The following is a 19,953-nucleotide window of genomic DNA, read 5'->3' as shown; positions in this document are numbered from 1 at the left end:
TTTGGATGCTGATACATTCGCTTATACAACGGCTTTATCTCGCCGGTGATGCATCCCAAACCAGCAAGCCCACGCACCCGCGTCAGTTGCACACAGCCAGGCTTGGCTCTTTGTGGAATGTAACTATAAAGTAGCCCCTGTCTTACTGGTCAGTAACTTCAGGCTCCATTTGAAGAAGTATAAGCCACTTCCCTCTGCAGCAGAGGGAAGCCCACTCACCCATATGTTTACTGTCCTGTGCTTGCAAAATCGCATAGCACATTCCCCCACAACCACTCAAAGGAAGATTTTTGTTATGCACAAGCAACAAAGCAAAGGAGGGGAAAGGTGTTGGTCCTACCTGGAACCACTCTCTGCCTGATCCTTTCATTTTTACGTTGAAAGAGATGTTTGGATGCCCCCGTATGCTTTGGTAGATCATGCGGTAGAACTGTCTGAGGGACCACAGAGCTAAAATGACAAGTGAGCATCTCCTTTAACACCGCTGGTCTGGTGTGACTGGGACTGGGATGTTCACTGCAGGAGATCCCCAAGCATGGCGGGAGGAGGAGCAACACAGTGGAGCCACTCCATGGTGGCTGCTGTGCACCGTGCCACAATTCAGGGCAGCGGTAGCTGTTTTCCCCCTCCATGGTCCAGCACGGCACCCACTCCCCAGCTGTCACCTCTCGTGGGTGGTGACCTGCATCTTTCCCATTTCTGACCGGGGTATTCCGAGGCTGCACTGTTCCCTGCCTACATGGTGAGTTCTCCAGCAAGCCAGACTGCCTAACCCAGCCAGCATCTGTGCTTTCCTTTCTCTCCAGAGGCTACAAACAGGGTAATGGCCCAGAGTTAAGTTACTGTGTAGCCCTTTCTAAGCAAGCACATTTATTCTTAAGGTGAAAGCATTACAGCAAAATCATTAGAAACGATAAAAGAACTGACATGCTTGCTATTAAGCTTACTGGAGATCAGGCCCCTAACGGCAACAGGCGCTGACAGGAGTCAGTCCTTCAAACCCTATGCACGGTTTTCTCCTGGGGCTACAAGTTCACAACTGCTTTAGCTCAGAGCAAGAACAACCGTGCATAGGTTTTGTTTTTCCTTTATAAGGTTTGGGTTTTTGCTCTTGTCCTCCTGTAACAGGTGATCAGCAGACAAAGGTCCTTTCCTCAGGGCATAGCTTCAGAAGGCTGGGGTTTTGCACAACTGGGAAGGAGGGGTGGTTGTACATTTGCATTCACCCCCCCCCGACGATTTTCTGGGAAGCCCACTTAAATTTGTTTGTCCCAAAAGTTCATTCTGGCCAGGCACATTGTTTCAAATAGTCCTTTGGGGCTCAAAACACATCCCAGCGTTTACACTGGTCACCTCTCGCCGCTAGAGAAGTTGTGTACAATTCCACACTAACACATAAACGTTGCATTTTTAAAGGATGCCAGAGCTACTTAACCTTAATTCACTAAGGATTTTCCTGGATGATGCAGAAAATTGTCCTGTTGCACAGCCCTGTTGCGTAGGGGAGTGGCTAGGGGATTAATGCAGTCCGAGACATGCCAGATCCAACCCTCCCCTGACCTGCTCCTCCAAAAACACCCGTGCATTGGAGAAGGGAGCATGGCTCTATAGAATCCATCTGTGGGCTCCTGGAATCCTGCCCCACCTTCCCAGGGGCAGTGGAATGGTACCTGTTTGACTGCAATCAGAGATTGCTACACAATTTTTTTTTTAAGGGTGAGGGGTAGAGAAAAGATTTGGCTCTAACTCTGTATTGCATCTCGTAAGGGTGCCAGGGGCTGGAAGCCAGGCATTGCTGAGTTCTAACCCATTCACTGTTATCTCACATGAGCCACCTCGCCATTCTCCTCTTGGCAAAATGGGGTTAACACTTCCCTACTTCCCGGGGAGCACAGAGCGGGCTCGCTGGTCTATGCTTTGGGGATGAATGCGCATGCACAGCAGAGAGACTAAGGCAGATCAAAGGCCTTCACAGAGCTAGAGCAGAGGGCTCCAGAAATGAAGGGGCAGCACCCAATCCATGTGCGCCAAACCGTGCCTCCTAGTGACTTTTAGGTTCACTACACGACCTACATTGTAGAAGGGCAATACTGTAAAATATTCACACTCTCGCTCTCTCTCACACTCACACGCACCTCGCCCCACCACCGTCCCCAGCTCTCTGTATAAGTCAATTGGCCTTTCTAAATTAAAGTACCTGTGACACTGGGGAGTTGAGCAAACTGGTTGAAAACAGCCCAGTTCCTGTGTGTTCTCCTGCCAGTGTTCTGGGTGTTCCCAGAGCACATGGATTATTGGCTCCAAACTCTGAAGTGGGTTTTGCTCTTCGTTCAAATAGTCCTCTGCTGTGGATTGATACTGAGACCAAACTCATCTCAAATCTGAGCCACCCCGGGTGCATTGCAGAGTTCCGTCATCAAGGCAAGGAAGAACAGCAAGGTAATGAACAACAATGTCTGCAGATCCAAAGGTCTCGGGGCAGGAGTTCAGGTTGTATTGTGGAGATGGGGCTGTGGTTAAGTTTAATGGGCGTTGAGATCACATGCAGGGGTAACAGACAGGACTCAAGTAGCTCAGACAATCTAATGCTACAAGTTTCTTTACTTGAGCCGGACTGGAAACCTAAATGTATTGACATCTGCCGTGAGAGGAGGGTTGATCTGATTATAGCCATGGTGTAGGGATCAGGAGACCCAGTGTCTATTCCCCACTCTGCCACTGACATCCTTGGGCATGTCACATAGCTTCTCTGTGCCTGGGTTCCCCATATTAAAGCTGGGGGTCAATGGCACTTCACGTGAGGATAATACATTACAGAGTGTGAGGCACTCAGATACTACAGTGACACAGGATAATGAGTACTGTAGATAGAGAGATGCCCCAAGAACCGATCAATTCATGGGCAGTTTCTCCATACAGATAACAGTAAGAAAGCCACATAATGTATCTAGCACCAACAGTGTGATAGGCACTATACTGGCAGGTCTGGAGGAGCCCGGCTTCCTGCCCCCAAAGGACGGAAATGCTTTTTACCACCTCTCAAGAACCATCTCCTCCAATGCAACAGAAGCGAGTAAATGATGGGGAAACCCAAGGTGTGATTGTCAGAACTAGCCCCATTTAATATCCCAAACCGTCATTACCTGGGAAATGTTTGGAAAACCCAAAGATGGATTTTGGAAGGAAAAGTTTGGTGGGACCCATACGCAGCAGCCTGGTGAGTTTCCAGCAGGACGGGCTTTACTAGGGCTGTGAAAAAGTTCTTACATACAGTTTCTAGCTTCCCAATTACTTTGGAGCTGAAAGAGAAGGTGGCAGTGGGGGAGGGGAATTGTTTTTGGGTCTTCATATTTTTGCGGCTGGGGAGCTCTAATTATTGCTCCCAAGTGCCCAATGTTCTCCCCATCTCACCACCTGAAAAAAGGCAACTTAGATAAGGGTCTAATAATATGCCAAAGCCAGTCCCTTCAATGCAGGCCCTTCCCACGCCTTTGCCCCTTTGGCCACACGGCCAAAGTCCTTCCTCACCCTTGCCTCCCCCACATAACCTAACCCTCAAACCCAGGCCCTGGCGGCTTTACCCTAAAGTCCCATCCTTCCACTGTAACATCAGAGGCTCCTGGAGGACTTTGTGGACTAGGAGTTCCCCATGAATTACTGGGGCAGAGATTTACACACACACACACCCAAATTCAGGTAATTTTCTCTTCCATCCACATTTTTGTGACCAGGACTCAAGATAGCGGGAGAGCAAACAGCTGCAACAAACAAAATCCAGCTCATGCAGCACTCCCCAGACAAGGCAGAGCTGAAGCCAGCATCTCAAGGTCCATCTTTTTTTAGCACTTGCACACACAGGAAAATGTCCCATGGGTGTGAAAACTTCCCACTGGTGACTGAGCCACACGCCCCCTGCTCCAGGCTGTATCTCCAAGAGATAAGCCGCACAGCCATATAAGGGGGCTCAGAAGAGGCTCTGCTCCTGACACAGCTACAGGGCACCATGATCCGGATCCTGTTTGCCACCCTGACGCTGGCCGCTGGGGGTATGTATCCCGCCTAGACGTAGGTTTTCATCTGTTTTACCAACCGCAGACTTCGAGCTTGAGCCTGTGGTCCTGACACTGACCAGGAGACTGGAGGTGCTCAGATATCAGAGTAATGGGTGCAGTGTAAGGGTCAGAATAGACTATGGCTTAGAAACGTCTGTACTGATAGAAAGGGCGCCAGATCGGTCCCCTAAGTTCAAACATGTGTTACACAAAGATCAGGTCGGTTTTGGTTGGTGGCTTGGTTGGTTCTGATTTCTAAAGCGGACCCCATCTTGTGTCTCTTGCAGCCCTCAGTTGTGGGAATCCCGCCTACCCACCTCTCTTGAACAGAGTGGTTGGAGGAGACGATGCAAGACCATTCAGCTGGCCCTGGCAGGTTAGTGATTCCCGGGTTTCCTTAGCCCACTCCAGGATACCTTGAGCCACGTTGCCTTCCCATTACGCTGGGCCTTGCTTTGCTCAGCCTGCACGCGCGTTGATGGCATTTCCCTGTCTGATATGCGATAACTTTTGAACACGGTATCCGATCAATTCCAAACTTCCAGGGAACGTTCTAGGCATCAGTGGTCAGAGCCCTACTGAGTTTAGTGAAAATTGGAAAACGAGAAGGCAGAAAAGTGGAGGATACCTGGAGCCCCCGGCATCTGGTTAGCAGACCCAGCAGTTACAGCTGGGTCTATAATAATAGACATAGATCAGGGAAGTGGTTGATGGCAGCCATTGACCCCTTCCAGTGTAACAACACGCCCCAGATCTCAGCCCTGCCCAGCATCCCAATGGAGCAGAAGGTTTTGATCCCCTGAAGGACTTTGCTCCCACATGGAAAGAAAAGAAATAATTTAAGAAATTATACAAGCGGGATTATTTACATATGTCCCTGACGTGAGGGGGACGGGAGGGCAGCACACAAGGAGCTTAGGGGGTAGAATGGGGAATGCAACTTAAGGACCCCTGGTGGGTGTGTGAGCTGAGCCTACAGAAGCAACAAAGTGAGAGACCGTGTAGGCGTATCCTGGCTGTATTCTAAATGGGACACACTACAAGGCCAACTGGCCTTGTGCTTAAGGTGCAAGAAGAGGTGTGAGAACTGAGTTCTATCCCCAGCTCTGCCACAGACTCACTGCCTGCCCTAAAGCAAGTCACTTAGCACCCAATCCAGCTCCCATTGAAATCAGTGAGGAGGAGGAACTCTCCCTGGCTTCAGTGGGTGTGGGAACGGGCTCTCTTTGCGCCCAGAGCCATGTGATGAGCCCTTTGATAAGCTTGTCAATAAATAGCAAACAAGGAGCATGCTGGGAAATGATCCTGACATGCTATTTTGGGACACGGCACCTCCATTTCTGATCCTCATCCCAAGGGCGCGTGTCGGGATTCATTTGCTAATGCTGGAGCTCCTCGTACGGAGTGTGCTAAAGACGAGTTACCAATTAATGACTACTATTAATCACAACATCCCAGATGGTTGTGCAGCGTTACTGTGCTCTTTTCAAGAACTAACTGGGGAGCGAAGCGATTCCCGTCTGCAGCTGACAGGTCAGCTAAGTGTCAAAGCCTGCTCGGATCCATCAGGATGAAAGCTCTGGAGGAATAAGAGATCGATGTCATTATATTTTGCTAGGTCTGCAGAGCCATGCTCGGCAAGTAACCAGTGTCTCAAAATAGGGACTATTTAACTCCTAGAATACATTTTAAAAATTGCACTTATTTAGCTCTTCACCTGTCGAAAGGTTAATAAATAACACCCCTGTACCATTGATACAATCCCCATGGCATATTTGGGCAACTGTGGCAGAGAAGCTGAGCAACCTACCTATGGTCACACAATGAGTCAAAGGTAGAACCGAACCGACAATGCGGGATCACAATCCCAGATCCCTATTTCCCTAGATTCCATTTCCATGATCAGGCCACAGGCCCACTAAACCCAGTGAAATATTTAAAAAACAAAAGCCCCAAACCACTTACAGGGACCTATTTCTGCATAGAGTGACAAAGAGGTCTTTCACGAATCCATTTCTTCTGTAGCAAATACAACCCTCTGTTTGGCCCGTGCTTAGTAAATAGCTTTGGGAAAGCAACAGTGAATGAAACTTTGGAAAAAAGCCTTTTCACAAGCGTGTGATCTAGACACGGAGCACTTGGGTGCTCAGCTTTTCACCTTCCCAACAGAAGGAGAGGTCGATCAGTGATTAGGATTCTTACCGTATCGTTCCTAGGTCTCCGTGACATTCAGTGCCAATGGTGGCTGGTATCACACCTGTGGGGGAACCCTCATTGCACCCAACTGGGTCCTGACAGCTGCTCACTGCATCAGGTACGTTAGCTGCCAAAGCCTGGACAATCATTTCTTTTAAGTCAACGTGCAGAAAGCTGTAAATGCTCTGCGAGAAAGAGAAAGCCAATGCATATTAATAACAAAAGGGACAGGTGCCAGTGCAGGAGCCACCTCCCCAGTAGTTAAGTGATTCCTTCAGCCTCCACTATCTCCGAAACTTTCAGACACATTCACCTGAGCTGCTGACCACTTGTGGCTATTGAAGAGTCCACAGCAGTTTCTGTAAGAGTCCAAGTGAATTAACCCCAGTGTCCTAGTCAGATTCCAGCTGTTGCAACTGAATTCAATTCAACGCCTCTAAATTGCTCCGTGGCACAGCTGTGCGTTTCTTAACAGCTGCCTTGCTCGACCTAACAGTGTCTCCCCCACCAAAAAGGTAACAACATCTAGATCGTGTCTCTGGCAGTGGCCCCTACCTGATGAGTCACTGGAAGGGGAAAACTTCCTTCCTCGTCCCCTGCCTGTGCCATGCCCTGCACTGTTGACTTTATTTTTGCATGTATAACAATACATATTAGGTATTAAATTGTCCAGCCCCTTTTAAAATCAGCCGTGTTCTCTTTACAAGCACATGTAGCAGTGAGTTCCATAGGTTAACTAGCGCACCCACTTCCATGAGGAAATCGTCCCTTTGGATTTAAAGTCACCTGCCATCAATTTCAGTGAGAGCTTCTTGTTCTCAGATTATGGGATGCTGTAAAAATGAGGGGCGTGATCAGCTTTGACTTCATCACCTTAAATGCCTCGGTCAAGGCCAGCTGCCCTACCCAGCCCCGCAGTACAGGCCTGTTTCCCGTACACACATGCACTGCGGCTGGTTACTACCACTCCAGTCACGGAAAGCATCGTCAGAGCAGATATGAGCCCTCCCGGGCGGGCTGTGTGTGAGGTCAGATGGCCAGGGTGCACAATACTCTTCCACACACCTCTCTACCAGTGGAGATGCTTTCGTAATAGACATTGTCACACTACCAGAGAGGCCTTTGGAATTGCTCAGATGTGCCAGGAAATGGCAGCCTCAAGCTCGAAGATCAGCTGGGGCCCACGTTTAGCGGGAATCTTGGCAGGAGGCAGAGGAGCATGTGGAGATGCAGCCTCCAGTGACTATAGGTTCCAGCATGCAATGCTCCGTCCTAAACCAACGGCTGTTAATGTAGATCAATGCATGCTGGCCCCTGCAGTTCTCCGAGGGTTCCCACTGGAGACCCCTAGGCTGCATTTGGCCGCCCTTCCCAAAGAGGTGTGTGACTGCACAGCAAGCCAGAAGTTACACAGCTAAGCACGTCTCCCTGTTCCTTTTCCTCCCCAGCTCTTCTCGGACCTATCTAGTGTTTCTTGGCAAATTTGACCTAAATGTTGCTGAAGAAGGATCGACTGCCATCAGTCCACAAAAAATCATTGTCCATAAAGGCTGGAACGAAGACAATGTCGCAGACGGGTAAGTTGATAGAAGCTGTTGGTACAAAGTATGAGAGATAGGGCCCCAAACCAAACACCCCTGCACAGTGGGCAGCTCCAAATCTGGAGCCAGTTATTACAGCATAGGCCAGAGGTCCCCTAACTGTGGGTGAAGGACCATTCTGGGGGGGGGGGGCGCAGCTGGGGCCTGGGCCAGCCCCCGCCCCATGAGGGGTGGGGAGGGACCGCCACCCAGCTCCTCTCCTGGCCCCAGCCCCAACTGTTGGCCCCGTGCCCAGGGCCCCACTCCCAGCCCCACACCTGGGGCCCCGGCAGTCATCCTAGGCCCCCAGCTGAGGCTCCGCTCCCGGCCCCAGCCCCGCTCAGGCCTCCAACTTTGGCCCCCTTACCCCATCCGCATCCCCCCCACCCAGAGCTGTGGCCCTGTTTCCAGCCTGGGGGGGAGGGGGGTGCAGACTGGCATAAGGGGGGGGGGATGCGAGGTAAAAAGTTTGGGGGAACACCAGCATAGGCTCATACTGATTATTCCAAAATACCAGGAGACTGGATGTGGGGAGCGGTGAACCCTTTCCCCAGTTCAAACCCTTGTCCCATTATGGAGGATGGAGGTCTGGCTCAGCGATCAGATGCCCATGACCCGCAGAGAGACAGATGCCAGTGCAGGAGCCACCTCCCTAACAATTAAGTGATTAAGTGATAGTTAAGTGATTCCTTCAGCCTCCACTATCTCCGAAACTTTCAGACACATTCACCTGAGCTGCTGACCACTTGTGGCTATTGAAGAGTCCACAGCAGTTTCTGTAAGAGTCCAAGTGAATTAACCCCAGTGTCCTAGTCAGATTCCAGCTGTTGCAACTGAATTCAATTCAACGCCTCTAAACTGCTCCGTGGCACAGCTGTGCATTGCTTAACAGCTGCCTTGCTCGACCCAACAGTGTCTCCTGCATCTTAGCAGTGGGTGAGGGGAGCTCTCACCAGACAGGTGTGTGGAGAGGTTCAATTAATGTATGTAAAGTATTATTAGTAACTTGGATTGAGGCCACGTTGCTGAAGGACTCCTTGGTTCTGCTGAAGTCCTAGTGCATTAGCTCCGTGAATCAGCTCCGTTTCCAACTTTCTACGCGTTTCATCCCCAAGTATGTGGCCAAGCCCAGTTCCCCAAGGCAGTAGTACAAGAACTAGGACGTCAGAATGGCCATACTGCCTCAGACCAATGGTCCATCTAGTCTAATATCTTGTCTTCTGATAGTGGCCAATGCCAGATGCCTCAGGGGGAATGAACACAACAGGGCAATCATCGAGTGACAGTCAGAGGCTTAGGGACACCCAGAGCACAGGGCTGCATCCCTGACCATCTTAGTTAATAGCCATCGACGGACCTGTCCTCCAGGAACTTATCTAGTTGTTTTTTGAACCCCATTATAGTTTTGACCTTCACAACATCCCCTGACTGTGTTGTATGAAGAAGTATTTCCTTATGTTTGTTTTAAACTTGCTGCCTATTAATGAGCCCTGGTTCTTGTGTTACATGAAGGAGTAAATAACACATTCTCCACACCAGTCATGATTTCACAGACCTCAGTCATATCCCCTCTTTGTCGCTTCTTTTCCAAGCTGAAAGGTCCCAGCCTTCTTAATCTCTCCTCATACAGAAGCTGTTCCATACCCCTAATGATTGTTATTGACCTTCTGTGCCTTTTCCAATTCTACTATATCTGTTTTGAGATGGGGTGACCAGAACTGCACGCAGTATTCACATGTGTGCATACCAGGGATGAATAGAATGGCATTGTGCTCTTACGATAACTGCCGAGGGTCAAGCCGCCTCCCTTAGAGGTCTGAATACCAAGCAGTTAAGAAACTTACTACATTATGTTATCTACCAAATGTAGGGCTGAACACCATTAAACAGAGCCAGACTATGTCCAACTGCAGCCGACACTTATAGATTCCACTGGTTTATTACACCTCAGTCTAGCAGTTACAGGGCACAATATCATGATGTTTATTGAGGCTCGGGAAGGCTTGAAAAGTTACTTAGATGCTGCCCCGTTTGCAGAGGAAAGGCACAGCACACTGCCCTGCTGTGAGGGTGATGGGAAGGGAAGGGATTTGGCAAACCCCTAGTGTTAAAAAGAAATACAAATAACTATCCTGGAATCATTGGTGCTCACGCACAACAGACGAGCCCTTGTATGTTTGGATGCTGACTTGGGAATGAACTGAAACATAAAGACCTCACAGGCCTCACTTACCTCACACAACTCCTGGTGCCCCAACAGGGCCGGGGGGCATTAAGGCATGAGTTTGAAATGGACTACAGGCCGCACTGACTGGAGGAGGAGCGGGTATGCATCTTGAACCCAAAGGTCTCACTCCCCCGGCCCCGACAGAACACCTGCCCCAGCCTGACGAGGAAGCCTCTGGCTGAAAGGCCAGTTTCTGGGAGTCTCTGAGTAGAAGGATGAGTCGGTAACAGCATGGGCACCTCCTTAGGGAGATGCCCACCCACCACAGGGAGCTGAACAGAAACGAATGCTTTAAATCAGGGAACCTTGATAAACCTGAGGCTCTCGGAGGCTCTCCATGTATTCTCCAGAAGCTCTCATAGTCACAGGCTGAGGTTACGCCAAAGCTTGACAGAGACAGGTCAAGCCTCTCAAACTGAGCCCTATGTGGGCAGAGGAGCTGCAGATGCTGGTGCCTGGATTTCCACACGGCTTTTGGGCCATGGGGAAGGAAAATCAAGGTGCTCCACTAGGGCCTATGGGCACCGAGGCGTGTGTTAGTGTCTGTTATGGGCAACACCAAGGGGTGGGACCCCTCTGCCAAGCCCTGAGGACGTTCCTTCCCTCCTCCTCCCGCTAAAGGCAGGGCCCCTCTTTCGAATAGGCGGAGCACTCTATAAATGCTACGTATTCATGGGTCTGTGTTTTCTTCCACTCTCCCTCTGTGCACGCTCCCTCCTCAACCCCGGCTTCTGAACACAGCAACGACATCGCTTTGATCAAACTCTCCCAGAGCGTTGCTCTGAGCAATCAAATCCAGCCGGCCTGCCTCCCTCCGGCAAACAGTCTCCTGGCCTCTGGCGTCATCTGCTACGTAACTGGATGGGGAAGGCTGTACAGTAAGTGTTAATACAGTTCTCAGTGGTAACACTAAGTCCGTCTGTGTTAACATCTCCTTTGGGATTGACTGGAATAAGGTTCTTTTTTCTGGTCCCCCTCAGCCCTCAATTCAAAGAGAGAGCTGACCAGGGTCTGGCGCCACTCCTGCACTAGAGATGTTTCTGCATTTTCCTTGCAGAATGTTTAGCTTTTGTCAGGACCCCAGCTGAGGCCTCGAGGTGCAATTGTAACCCAAGTGAGAGTGGTTTGAAGGCTGCTGGGGCTGCTAGTGCTCATGGAAGAGTTGAAAAGCCACTTTAAAGAAGTGAATGTTAGAGTGGGACAGCCAGCCTGGAAGAGGGAAGCCCCTGTGCAGAGAACGGGTACAATGCAGGCAACAGCCTCGTGCTTCAATCCTGACCAGGATGCATCACCTAGAGAGGTGAGAGCACAGAGCAGGGATCCTGGCCTATTCATTCCTTGGCCTGTTCGCTGACGCTACCGCCAGTAGGGTGTTGATATGTGAATGTTAAAGTGCTCGGCCACCAGCTGATTTCCCATGTGATATAGGCAGAGAGCCATTGTTAAAATGGACGAGGATTATCCATCTAGTTCAGACACTTTTCTGAAGGAGGGATGTGCTAAGGACTGGATTCTGCAACCCCTCTGTGCTTGGAATCCCTGTTGACTCTTGTACCTGGATGTGTCATTTGCTGTTTCTTGACTGCCAGGAGCTAATGCTACTCCCTTGTTTCTGTTCCCTTCCAGCAAACGGTGCTTTGCCAGATAAACTGCAGCAAGGACCATTGGCTGTGGTGGATTATGCCACCTGTTCCCTGCCTAGCTGGTGGGGTAGCACAGTGAAACACACCATGGTCTGTGCAGGCGGCGACGGAGTGATCTCCAGCTGCAACGTGAGTCCGGAGAACTTGGCATTTATGGGCATGGCTTTAGAGAGTTCTCCATTATAGGAAGGGACTCTGAAGATGAGGCAGGGTACTAGGACCTACCCATTCTAGATGGGCGTTGAAACCCCTTCGTAGAGGTTGATAGCAATTAACGTGTTGAAGGACTATTTAATAAACACATTTCTATACCCCCACCTACAAGAGGGACCCACCACAAACCCCTGAATCCAAACACCACCTGCATGTTGGACCTGAACATGGCAGCTGGGAGCCATCTCATAAGACAAAACCTATATTCATTTCATTCACACTCCTGCCTTTCTCCCATGTCCCATCTCCAATTATACGAGACCCCTGTCAATGACTTCTCTTCTCATGCACCATAGAAAGACGTGGATTTTTCCAATCTGGAGTTCAATGACTGTGCCTCTCCTTCCTTGCAGGGGGACTCTGGTGGCCCACTGAACTGCAGAGGTGCTGACGGCAAGTGGGAAGTTCATGGCATAGTCAGCTTTGGCTCCGCACTAGGCTGTAATTATTACCGCAAACCCTCCGTCTTCACTCGGGTCTCGGCTTTCAACAACTGGATTGCTACGGTAAGGGTCTAGTGTCTGCTGCTGAGCAAGAACAAACTCTGCTGTGAACTTCTAAATGGTCATTCGGGGTAAAACAAAACAAAATACCCGCAAAACAGTTCAAGACCGAGGGTTTGTCCATTTGGGTACATAGGCCAGCAGTAGCTTCCAATGTGGACACCCCGTAATAGCTAGTGCACTTTAAATTCACCCCCTAACTTATTCCATTGTAACGTCACCACGTAGACAATCCCTTAACACAACAAGAGAGAATGTTGTCTTGTTTCTAGAGAATTAGTTCCTGCAGTGAAGGTGAGGTGTCTTCCGGTTGAATGCAACTATCCAAATGATCTTCATTTCTAACCAAAGTTCAGACATTTTGGAATAAATCTGGCACAATTTTATATTAAGGCTATATTTGTAGAATTTTAATAAATGTTAATTGATGTCCACCAACTTAATTATCTATCATCTATTATTATGATAATCAGTAACACTTACTGCTCCTGGCTATAATGTTCTTATCAAATATTTATTAACTATAAATGAACCCTTAATGTAAAGGATGACACAGAAGCCAAATCACCTGTCTTAAATCCTTAGGAAGAGAGAGGGTTGTAGGACTGGTTTATGTATTTAAAGGGACAATTTGGAGAGTCTGGATGTCCCTGTTCACAGATTTCCTTTGTTTTCTGGTCTGATTTCCCCCTCACACATTGTGTTTTACACTTTCTGCAGGTTATGGCAAACAACTAACCTGAAGAGCCATGGACAACTAACCCTGTGCTGGGGGAGGGGAAGCAATTTTGCTACTTGAAATAAAGTTGTAATCATGAAATTCCTATCTGAGGTGCTGAAGGAATCTGTGTATAATAAATAACCAACGTTTGTTTGCAACGGACATGTAAAGCCTGTGCCTCGGGGAAAGGGAGGGTTTAGGATGAAGCATATGACACGGTGGTAGGGCGTTATGCAATGGAGTATTTTCTTCCATTAGATAAACCCCATCGTGACCGAAAGTGGAAGAAGAAGCAAGACACAAGAATGGGGGAACAGGACGGGGGGCGGGCGCTCACCCAGAGCCATCTCCTTCCACAGTGGTTGACATGAGAAATGTGTGTTGTCACCCTGGTGTCCCCACACTCCCTTCTAATGCCACATTCCCATACTAGTTTCCAGCTGCCAACTCTCCCTTTGCCTTTCACCTGAGCACGGGGGAATGATAAGAACTATAAATCCCAAGAACCTGGCAATGCTCTCAAAATACGCAATGCAGAGCTCCTGGCCGTTCCCCTATTCAGTGGTTTGATGCTGTTATTCGTTGGGTTATGTCTGGCTATTGGAAATGATCCTGGAGCGGCTGCTGGCTGAAGAACATGCTGTAGAGCAGGGAACCACCTGAAAGCCACTTTGAAATATCAGGGAGGCTTTTAAAGACGGAGGATAATTTCTGATGATACATTTTTACCCTTTTAAGGGGAATGGAGCCCATGGTGCTTCTCTCTCCCCAGCAGCCCATAAATCTCATACCAACTGGAGTTTCATGCACACCTGCAGAGAGGAAAACACAAGCCAGTGTTCATTTTTCTACCACTATAAAATTTAACCCACTTGGAAAGAATTAGGGAAAGGCCATAAATTTACCCCGTCTGCCTTGAGCTTTCAGAGCCGGGAACTACTGAACAGAAACAGCCTGGAAGGACTGAGGGCCACCTACATTCCCATTGCCTTTAGTCAAATGATCCTAACAAAGGAGCTCTGATGCTCCAGAAAGGAGCAAAACCGAAGACAGACAATTGGTCAATTCAGTCCTGCACATGTGAGCAAGGATCAGGATGAGCCATAGCCTGGGGAACGTTCCGACTCAAAGCCAACTGGCTACGGGAAGCTGCAAGGGGGCAAAGGACAATAAGCGCTTACAGTAGCAGTAACTTACTTGGATTTCGAGAGACCACGTTTTAGCACAGCAAAGGGAATGTACGGTAGCAAACCGCAGCGCTCCAGATTCTCCCCTCTCGTGCAGAGTCCCTCACCAACCTTAGCCCTGCCATATCACTTGTCCAGAAGGCGTGTGTTGCTTAGCTGCAGCTCCCTGTGACACATGACAGGGCCCCCCAGCTCCATTTCCCACAGATAAGTCTTCTGCTTCCCTCTCCCCGGAGGAGCATTAACAGTGCAGGTGCCAGGCATACCGTGTTTCTAAAGTAAAGCCAATCAGACTCGTACATAAGACCAGCACCCAAGTGAGTCAGCTGCAGGGGGAAAGGGAGGGTTTAGGATGGAAGCATATGACACGGTGGCAGGGCGTTATACAATGGAGCATTTTCTTCCATTAGATAAAACCCAACATGAATGGAAGTGGAATATGAAGCACGACACAAGAATGGTGGTTGGGACTCACCCAGAGCCATCTCCTTCCACAGTGGTTGACATGAGGAATTTGTGTTGTCACCCTGGTGTCCCCACACTCCCTTCTAACGCCACATTCCTGTACTAGGCTCCAGCTGCCAACTCTCCCTTTGCCTCACACCTGAGCATGGGGGAATGATAAGAACTATAAATCCCAAGAACCTGGCAATGCTCTTGATGGGAACCCAAAATACGCAATGCAGAGCTCCCAGCACTTCCCCTTTCAGTGATTTGATGCCTTTACTCATTGTGTTATGGCCGACCGTTGGATGTGTTCCTGGAGCGGCCACTGGCTGAATTGCATGCCATAGAACAAGGAACCACCTGAAAGCCACTTTGAAATGTCAGTTAGGCTTTTTGAGAGTGATGATAATTTCTGATGATACAGTTTAACCTTTTTAAGGGGAATGGAGCCCATGATGCTTATCTCTTCCCAGCAGCCCATAAATCTCATAGCAACAGGAGTTCCATGTGCACCTGCAGAGGAGAAACACAAGCCAGTGTTCATTTTTCTACCACTATAAAATTTAACCGATTTGGAAAGAGTTAGTAAAAGGCCATAAATTCACCCTCTCTGCCTTGAGCTTTCAGAGCCAGGAACTACCCATTAGAAACAGCCTGGAAGGACTGAGGGCCACCTACATCCCCATTGCCTGTAGTCAAATGATCCTAACAAAGAAGCTCTGATGCTCCAGAAAGGAGCAAAACCGAAGCCAGACAATTGGTCAATTCAGTCCTGCACACGTGAGCAAGAATCAGGATGAGCTATGGCCTGGGAAAAGTTCCGACTCAAAGCCAGATGGATGAAAGGTGCCATATTTGTAAGCAGGGTCTGAATGAATGCTCCCTTTGCAGCTAGCTTGGAGGGGGAGAGACTTTGGTTGTGTTTATGTAAATACAGTTTGCTCCTGCTCTGCTTAGATATTCAGCAGACAGAGTGGTGTCAAAGTGATCAACTTTGGCTGGTGTTGGGTTACAAATCACCTTAATACTGAATGCAGGGGTAGTGAAATATGATTACCAATGTTGTAATAATTGTAAGAATACAGGGAAGCGGGACTGTGCTTAACCTGTCCTAAATGAGGGAGTCACACTAAGTTGAAAAAACCTCGCTAAGCCAGGAGCATGAATGCCAGAGTCCTGAGAAAGTAAGAGGGGTGGAGACAGATATCTAAGTCAGAAGACTGCAAACCGTTTCCAAGGGCTCTCCCCAAACTGGTTTAGTCTGTTTCTCCCCACTGTTCAAAGACTAGAGCTAAATAAGAACCTCTTTGTTATTTTAAATACTCAATCAGAGCTTAAAATCAGTTGTGATGGGGTCAATGACCGAGATCCCCTTGGGCCTGTCACCTGATGTGCTGAAATTACATCTGAGCCCATTTTCCCTGCCAGCTCATTTTCCCTGCCAGGGTTCCAGAACCCTGCCTTGTTGAGCCAGACACGCTAGCCTGCTGCAATACAGACTCCCACACAGACCCCCAAAGCTGCAGACTTTAACCAAAAACAGCTCAGCAGGTTACCCCTCCAACACCCAGTTCCCAATGGGATCCAAACCTCAAATAAATCCGTTTTACTCTGTATAAAGCTTATACAGGGTAAACTGAAAAATTGTCCGCCTTCTATAACGCTCATAGAGAGATGTGCACAGTTGTTTGCTCCCCCAGGTATCAATCATTTACTCTGGGTTCATTAGTAAACAAAAGTGATGTTATTAAGTATACAACATAGGATTTAAGTGGTTCCAAGCAATAACAGACAGAACAAAGTAAGTCACCAAGCAAAATAAAGCAAAAATATGCAAGTCTAAGCCTAATACATTAAGAAACTGATGACTGGTAATCTCTCACCCGCAGAGATGTTCCAATAAGCTTCTTTCACAGACTAGACTCCTTCCTAGTCTGGGCCCGATCCTTTCCCCGGTACAGTCCTTGTTAATTCCAGCAGACATTTCAGGTGGTAAGCAGGGGCTCTCTCATGACTGGCAGCCTCTTTGTCCTGCTCCACCCTCTTTTATAGCTTTGGCACAAGGAGGGAATCTTTTGTCTCTCTGGGTCCCCACCCCCTCCTTCTAAATGGAAAAATTTAAAATGGATTCCAGCATCATGTGGAATCATGTGCCTCCATTCTTCCTGGGCTGGCCCACATGTAGAGAGGCTGGTTTGCAACAGAGCTGTGACATTACTGACATAAACTGTGACCATACAGATCTATAGACCGTATAGAACCAAGGTCCAATAGTTGCACCAAATCTTGTACAAAGAAGGTCAAGTAAGATGTGTATGGAAAGGTTGTAATTTGCTAGTTATGATTATACTGTCTGTATGTGTGTATCATTTTTGTATTTGAAGTTATGAATATTGGCTCTGTATTTGTAGCTCAATGTGTTTGAGTCTAAGTAGCCTCAGTGAAGCATTTGGTCAACTTCTTGAGAAAGGCCTATTCTGAGTAAGTACCCAACCAAGAAACACTTAACTGACAATGGACTTTGGGAGACGTCAATCCACATCTGAGCTTTCCTGGGAACATTCAAACTAACGTGTAAACAATGGTGTCAGCCTGCAAAAAGCTGAATCATTCATGGACATGTGTCTTGTCCAGGTGGCTACAAAGTCCATCTTGTTGCTGTGATTTTGCACAGAAGAACAAAGGGGTTTCCGCCCACAAGAGAGAGAATATGAAAGGCCCTGGAAGCCTCTCCATTTTGTCTTCAGCTAGCTCAAGAGATGGTCTCTCCACCCCAAAGAGATGCCTTAAAGAAACTGGACCAAAGGACAGCAACTATGGGGGTTTGCATGATAAACTACAACATTGGTCTGAAAAGGATTGGGCCCAGACTAGGAAGGAGTCCAGTTTGAGAAAGAAGCATATTGGAACATCTCTGAGGGTGAGATTTACCTGTATTCAGTTTCCTACTGTATTAGACTTAGACTTGCATGTTTTGTTTTATTTTGCTTGGTAACTTACTTTGTTCTGTCTGTTATTACTTGGAACCACTTAAATCCTACTTTGTATATTTAATAAAATCCCTTTTGCTTATTAATTAACCCAGAGTAAGTAATTAATCCCTGGGGGAGCAAACAGCTGTGCACATCTCTCTATCAGTGTTATAGAGGGCAAACAATGTATGAGTTTACCCTGTATAAGCTTTATACAGAGTAAAATTGATTTATTTGAGGTTTGGATCCCATTGGGAGCTGGGTGTGTGGGTGCTGGAGACAGGAGCACTTGCTAAGATATTTTCAGCTTTGGGGGAGTGGCCCAGACGCTGGGTCTGTGTTTGCAGCATGTCTGGCTCAACAAGGCAGGTTCTGGAGGCCCAAACTGGCAGGAGAAAACAAGCTCAGAGGCAGTCTCAGCACATCAGGTGACAGTCCCAAGGGGGGCGTCTCTGTGACCGAACCCGCCACAAGAGCCATTCACAGGTCATTGATTTTGAAGCACCCTTAATGGCTTCCACTTAGTATGTTTACATCAGTAACACAAGTTTGTATCTTATTCTCCTAACTCCAGCCCTAGAACTAGTCCATGCAAACAAACAGGAGGAGCACACGCAGTAGATGATAAGATTTGTAATGCTACTTTACAAGAGACCTTTTGCATGAAGCATATTCCAGTTACATCATATTCACATTCATAAGCATATTTCATAAAGCACATGGAGTGCAACGTCACAGTGGGACAGTGTGTCTGCCCAGAGCTGACAATGACTGAGAGCTGAAATCCCTTGTGGTAGGATCGTATTCTGCCCAGAGCTGAAAGTCACTAAGCGTCTGACTGGCAGAGGTTACAGAAGAGAGGTGGGGGTGGTGAGCAGTGGAGGGAGCATGGTGGCTTTTACCCCACACTCTTTCTGTGCTTGTAAGAGGGGAAGAAATGCCTCTTAGACTGAAATTTTCCCAGGTTACTGGGTGGGGGATCAAGCTGGTTCTGGTTATATTGTTGAAAAGGAACCCCCCTAGATATTGAATCTGGCCCTTCTTGCTGCCACTCCAAATGGCAGAAGGGTTATATTTTTATTTGTTTTCAATTATTAATAATAATAGTTCTTTATGTAAAGTGTGGAAAATTGGAGAATCTATGTAGAACATATGAATTCTGGATTATTTTATGAAATTGCTGTACCACTGAATGCCTCAGTGGGTGTGGGAATATATGCTCTCAGGCCTGGTAGCATGGCTCTCCCAGTCCAGGGACAATGGAGAGTCATTAACATGAATTGCTCCCATACATATTGGAGCACCTTAAGACAATGGGATGGCTGAAGTCTAGGGAAACCAGTTTGACCAAGTGTGTCTGCAGGGAAGGGGTTTGGAGTGAGAACAAAGAGGAGGTGAGGGTACAGCCCTTTACAAACACAGAGCCTGGGCCGGGCAGAGAGATAAAAGGAAGCTTGTGTCAAGAGAAAGGAACAACGAAGGTTACTTTCCTAGCTGAGAGGACCTTTTTATACTGTTCAACCAGCCATGGTCAAAGGAAGTTTGACAAACTCCATGAGTTGAAGGAGAAGCTATGACTTGCAGGAGGGAGATCCTGGACACCCTAAAGAACTCTGACCTAAGCCCAAAGAATGCTCCAGAGTGGTGAGGACAACTGAGAAGGGGAAAAAGGTGCAGATGTGTTTATTATTATGTCTGGATCTGTCTATCTTTTGTGCTGCCTGAAGTAAAGAGGAATTGGTTTAGGATTCCCCTTTTGCAAAGCCTGTGTAGTGTGTGCATCAACTGGGAAGTGTAAACCAGAGAGCTCACAAAGGTGGGAGACCTGGGCCAGGGAATGCTTGAGCAACTGGGGTGTCTTTGTGGAGCCAGCACTTATTCTGGGGGGGCCTAGGGCAGCTAGTCCCTGATGTCCCATTGCCATGATGGGGAAACAGACAAACAGCCTGTACTATGGGACCATGCCAGAGATGCCAAAAGAAAGAGACAGTGCTGGAGTCTACCCAGACCAAGGAAAGCCTAAACCTCACACAGCCCAATGTGGTGGGACCCATACGTAGCAGCCTGGTGAGTTTCCATCAGGAAGAGCTTTACCAGGACTGTGAAAAAGTTATTACATACAGTTTCTAGCTTTCCAATTCCTTTGGGGCTGAAGGAGAAGGTGGGGAGGGGAATTGTCTTTGGGTCTTTATATTTTTTGGGGTGGGGGCTA

At 48.1% G+C, this 19,953-nt stretch overlaps 1 protein-coding gene across 1 annotated transcript; it reads left to right on the top strand.

The window, feature by feature from the left end:
- Positions 1–4,003: 4,003 nt before the first annotated feature.
- LOC311532980 (chymotrypsin-like elastase family member 2A) lies at positions 4,004–13,251 on the top strand (the record flags this gene model as incomplete). Its single annotated transcript, XM_084652003.1, has 8 exons — positions 4,004–4,046; positions 4,340–4,428; positions 6,269–6,366; positions 7,697–7,825; positions 10,797–10,933; positions 11,682–11,827; positions 12,265–12,417; positions 13,135–13,251. 8 exons carry the CDS (start codon positions 4,004–4,006, stop codon positions 13,150–13,152), a joined length of 813 nt encoding a protein of 270 aa, XP_084508129.1. The 3' UTR covers positions 13,153–13,251.
- Between the last annotated feature and the right edge of the window lie 6,702 nt (positions 13,252–19,953).

Source organism: Lepidochelys olivacea (genome assembly GCF_965140295.1).
Source record: "Lepidochelys olivacea isolate rLepOli2 genome assembly, chromosome: 18".
NCBI lineage: Eukaryota > Metazoa > Chordata > Testudines > Cheloniidae > Lepidochelys > Lepidochelys olivacea.
This window is presented reverse-complemented; position numbering and strand designations above follow the sequence as displayed.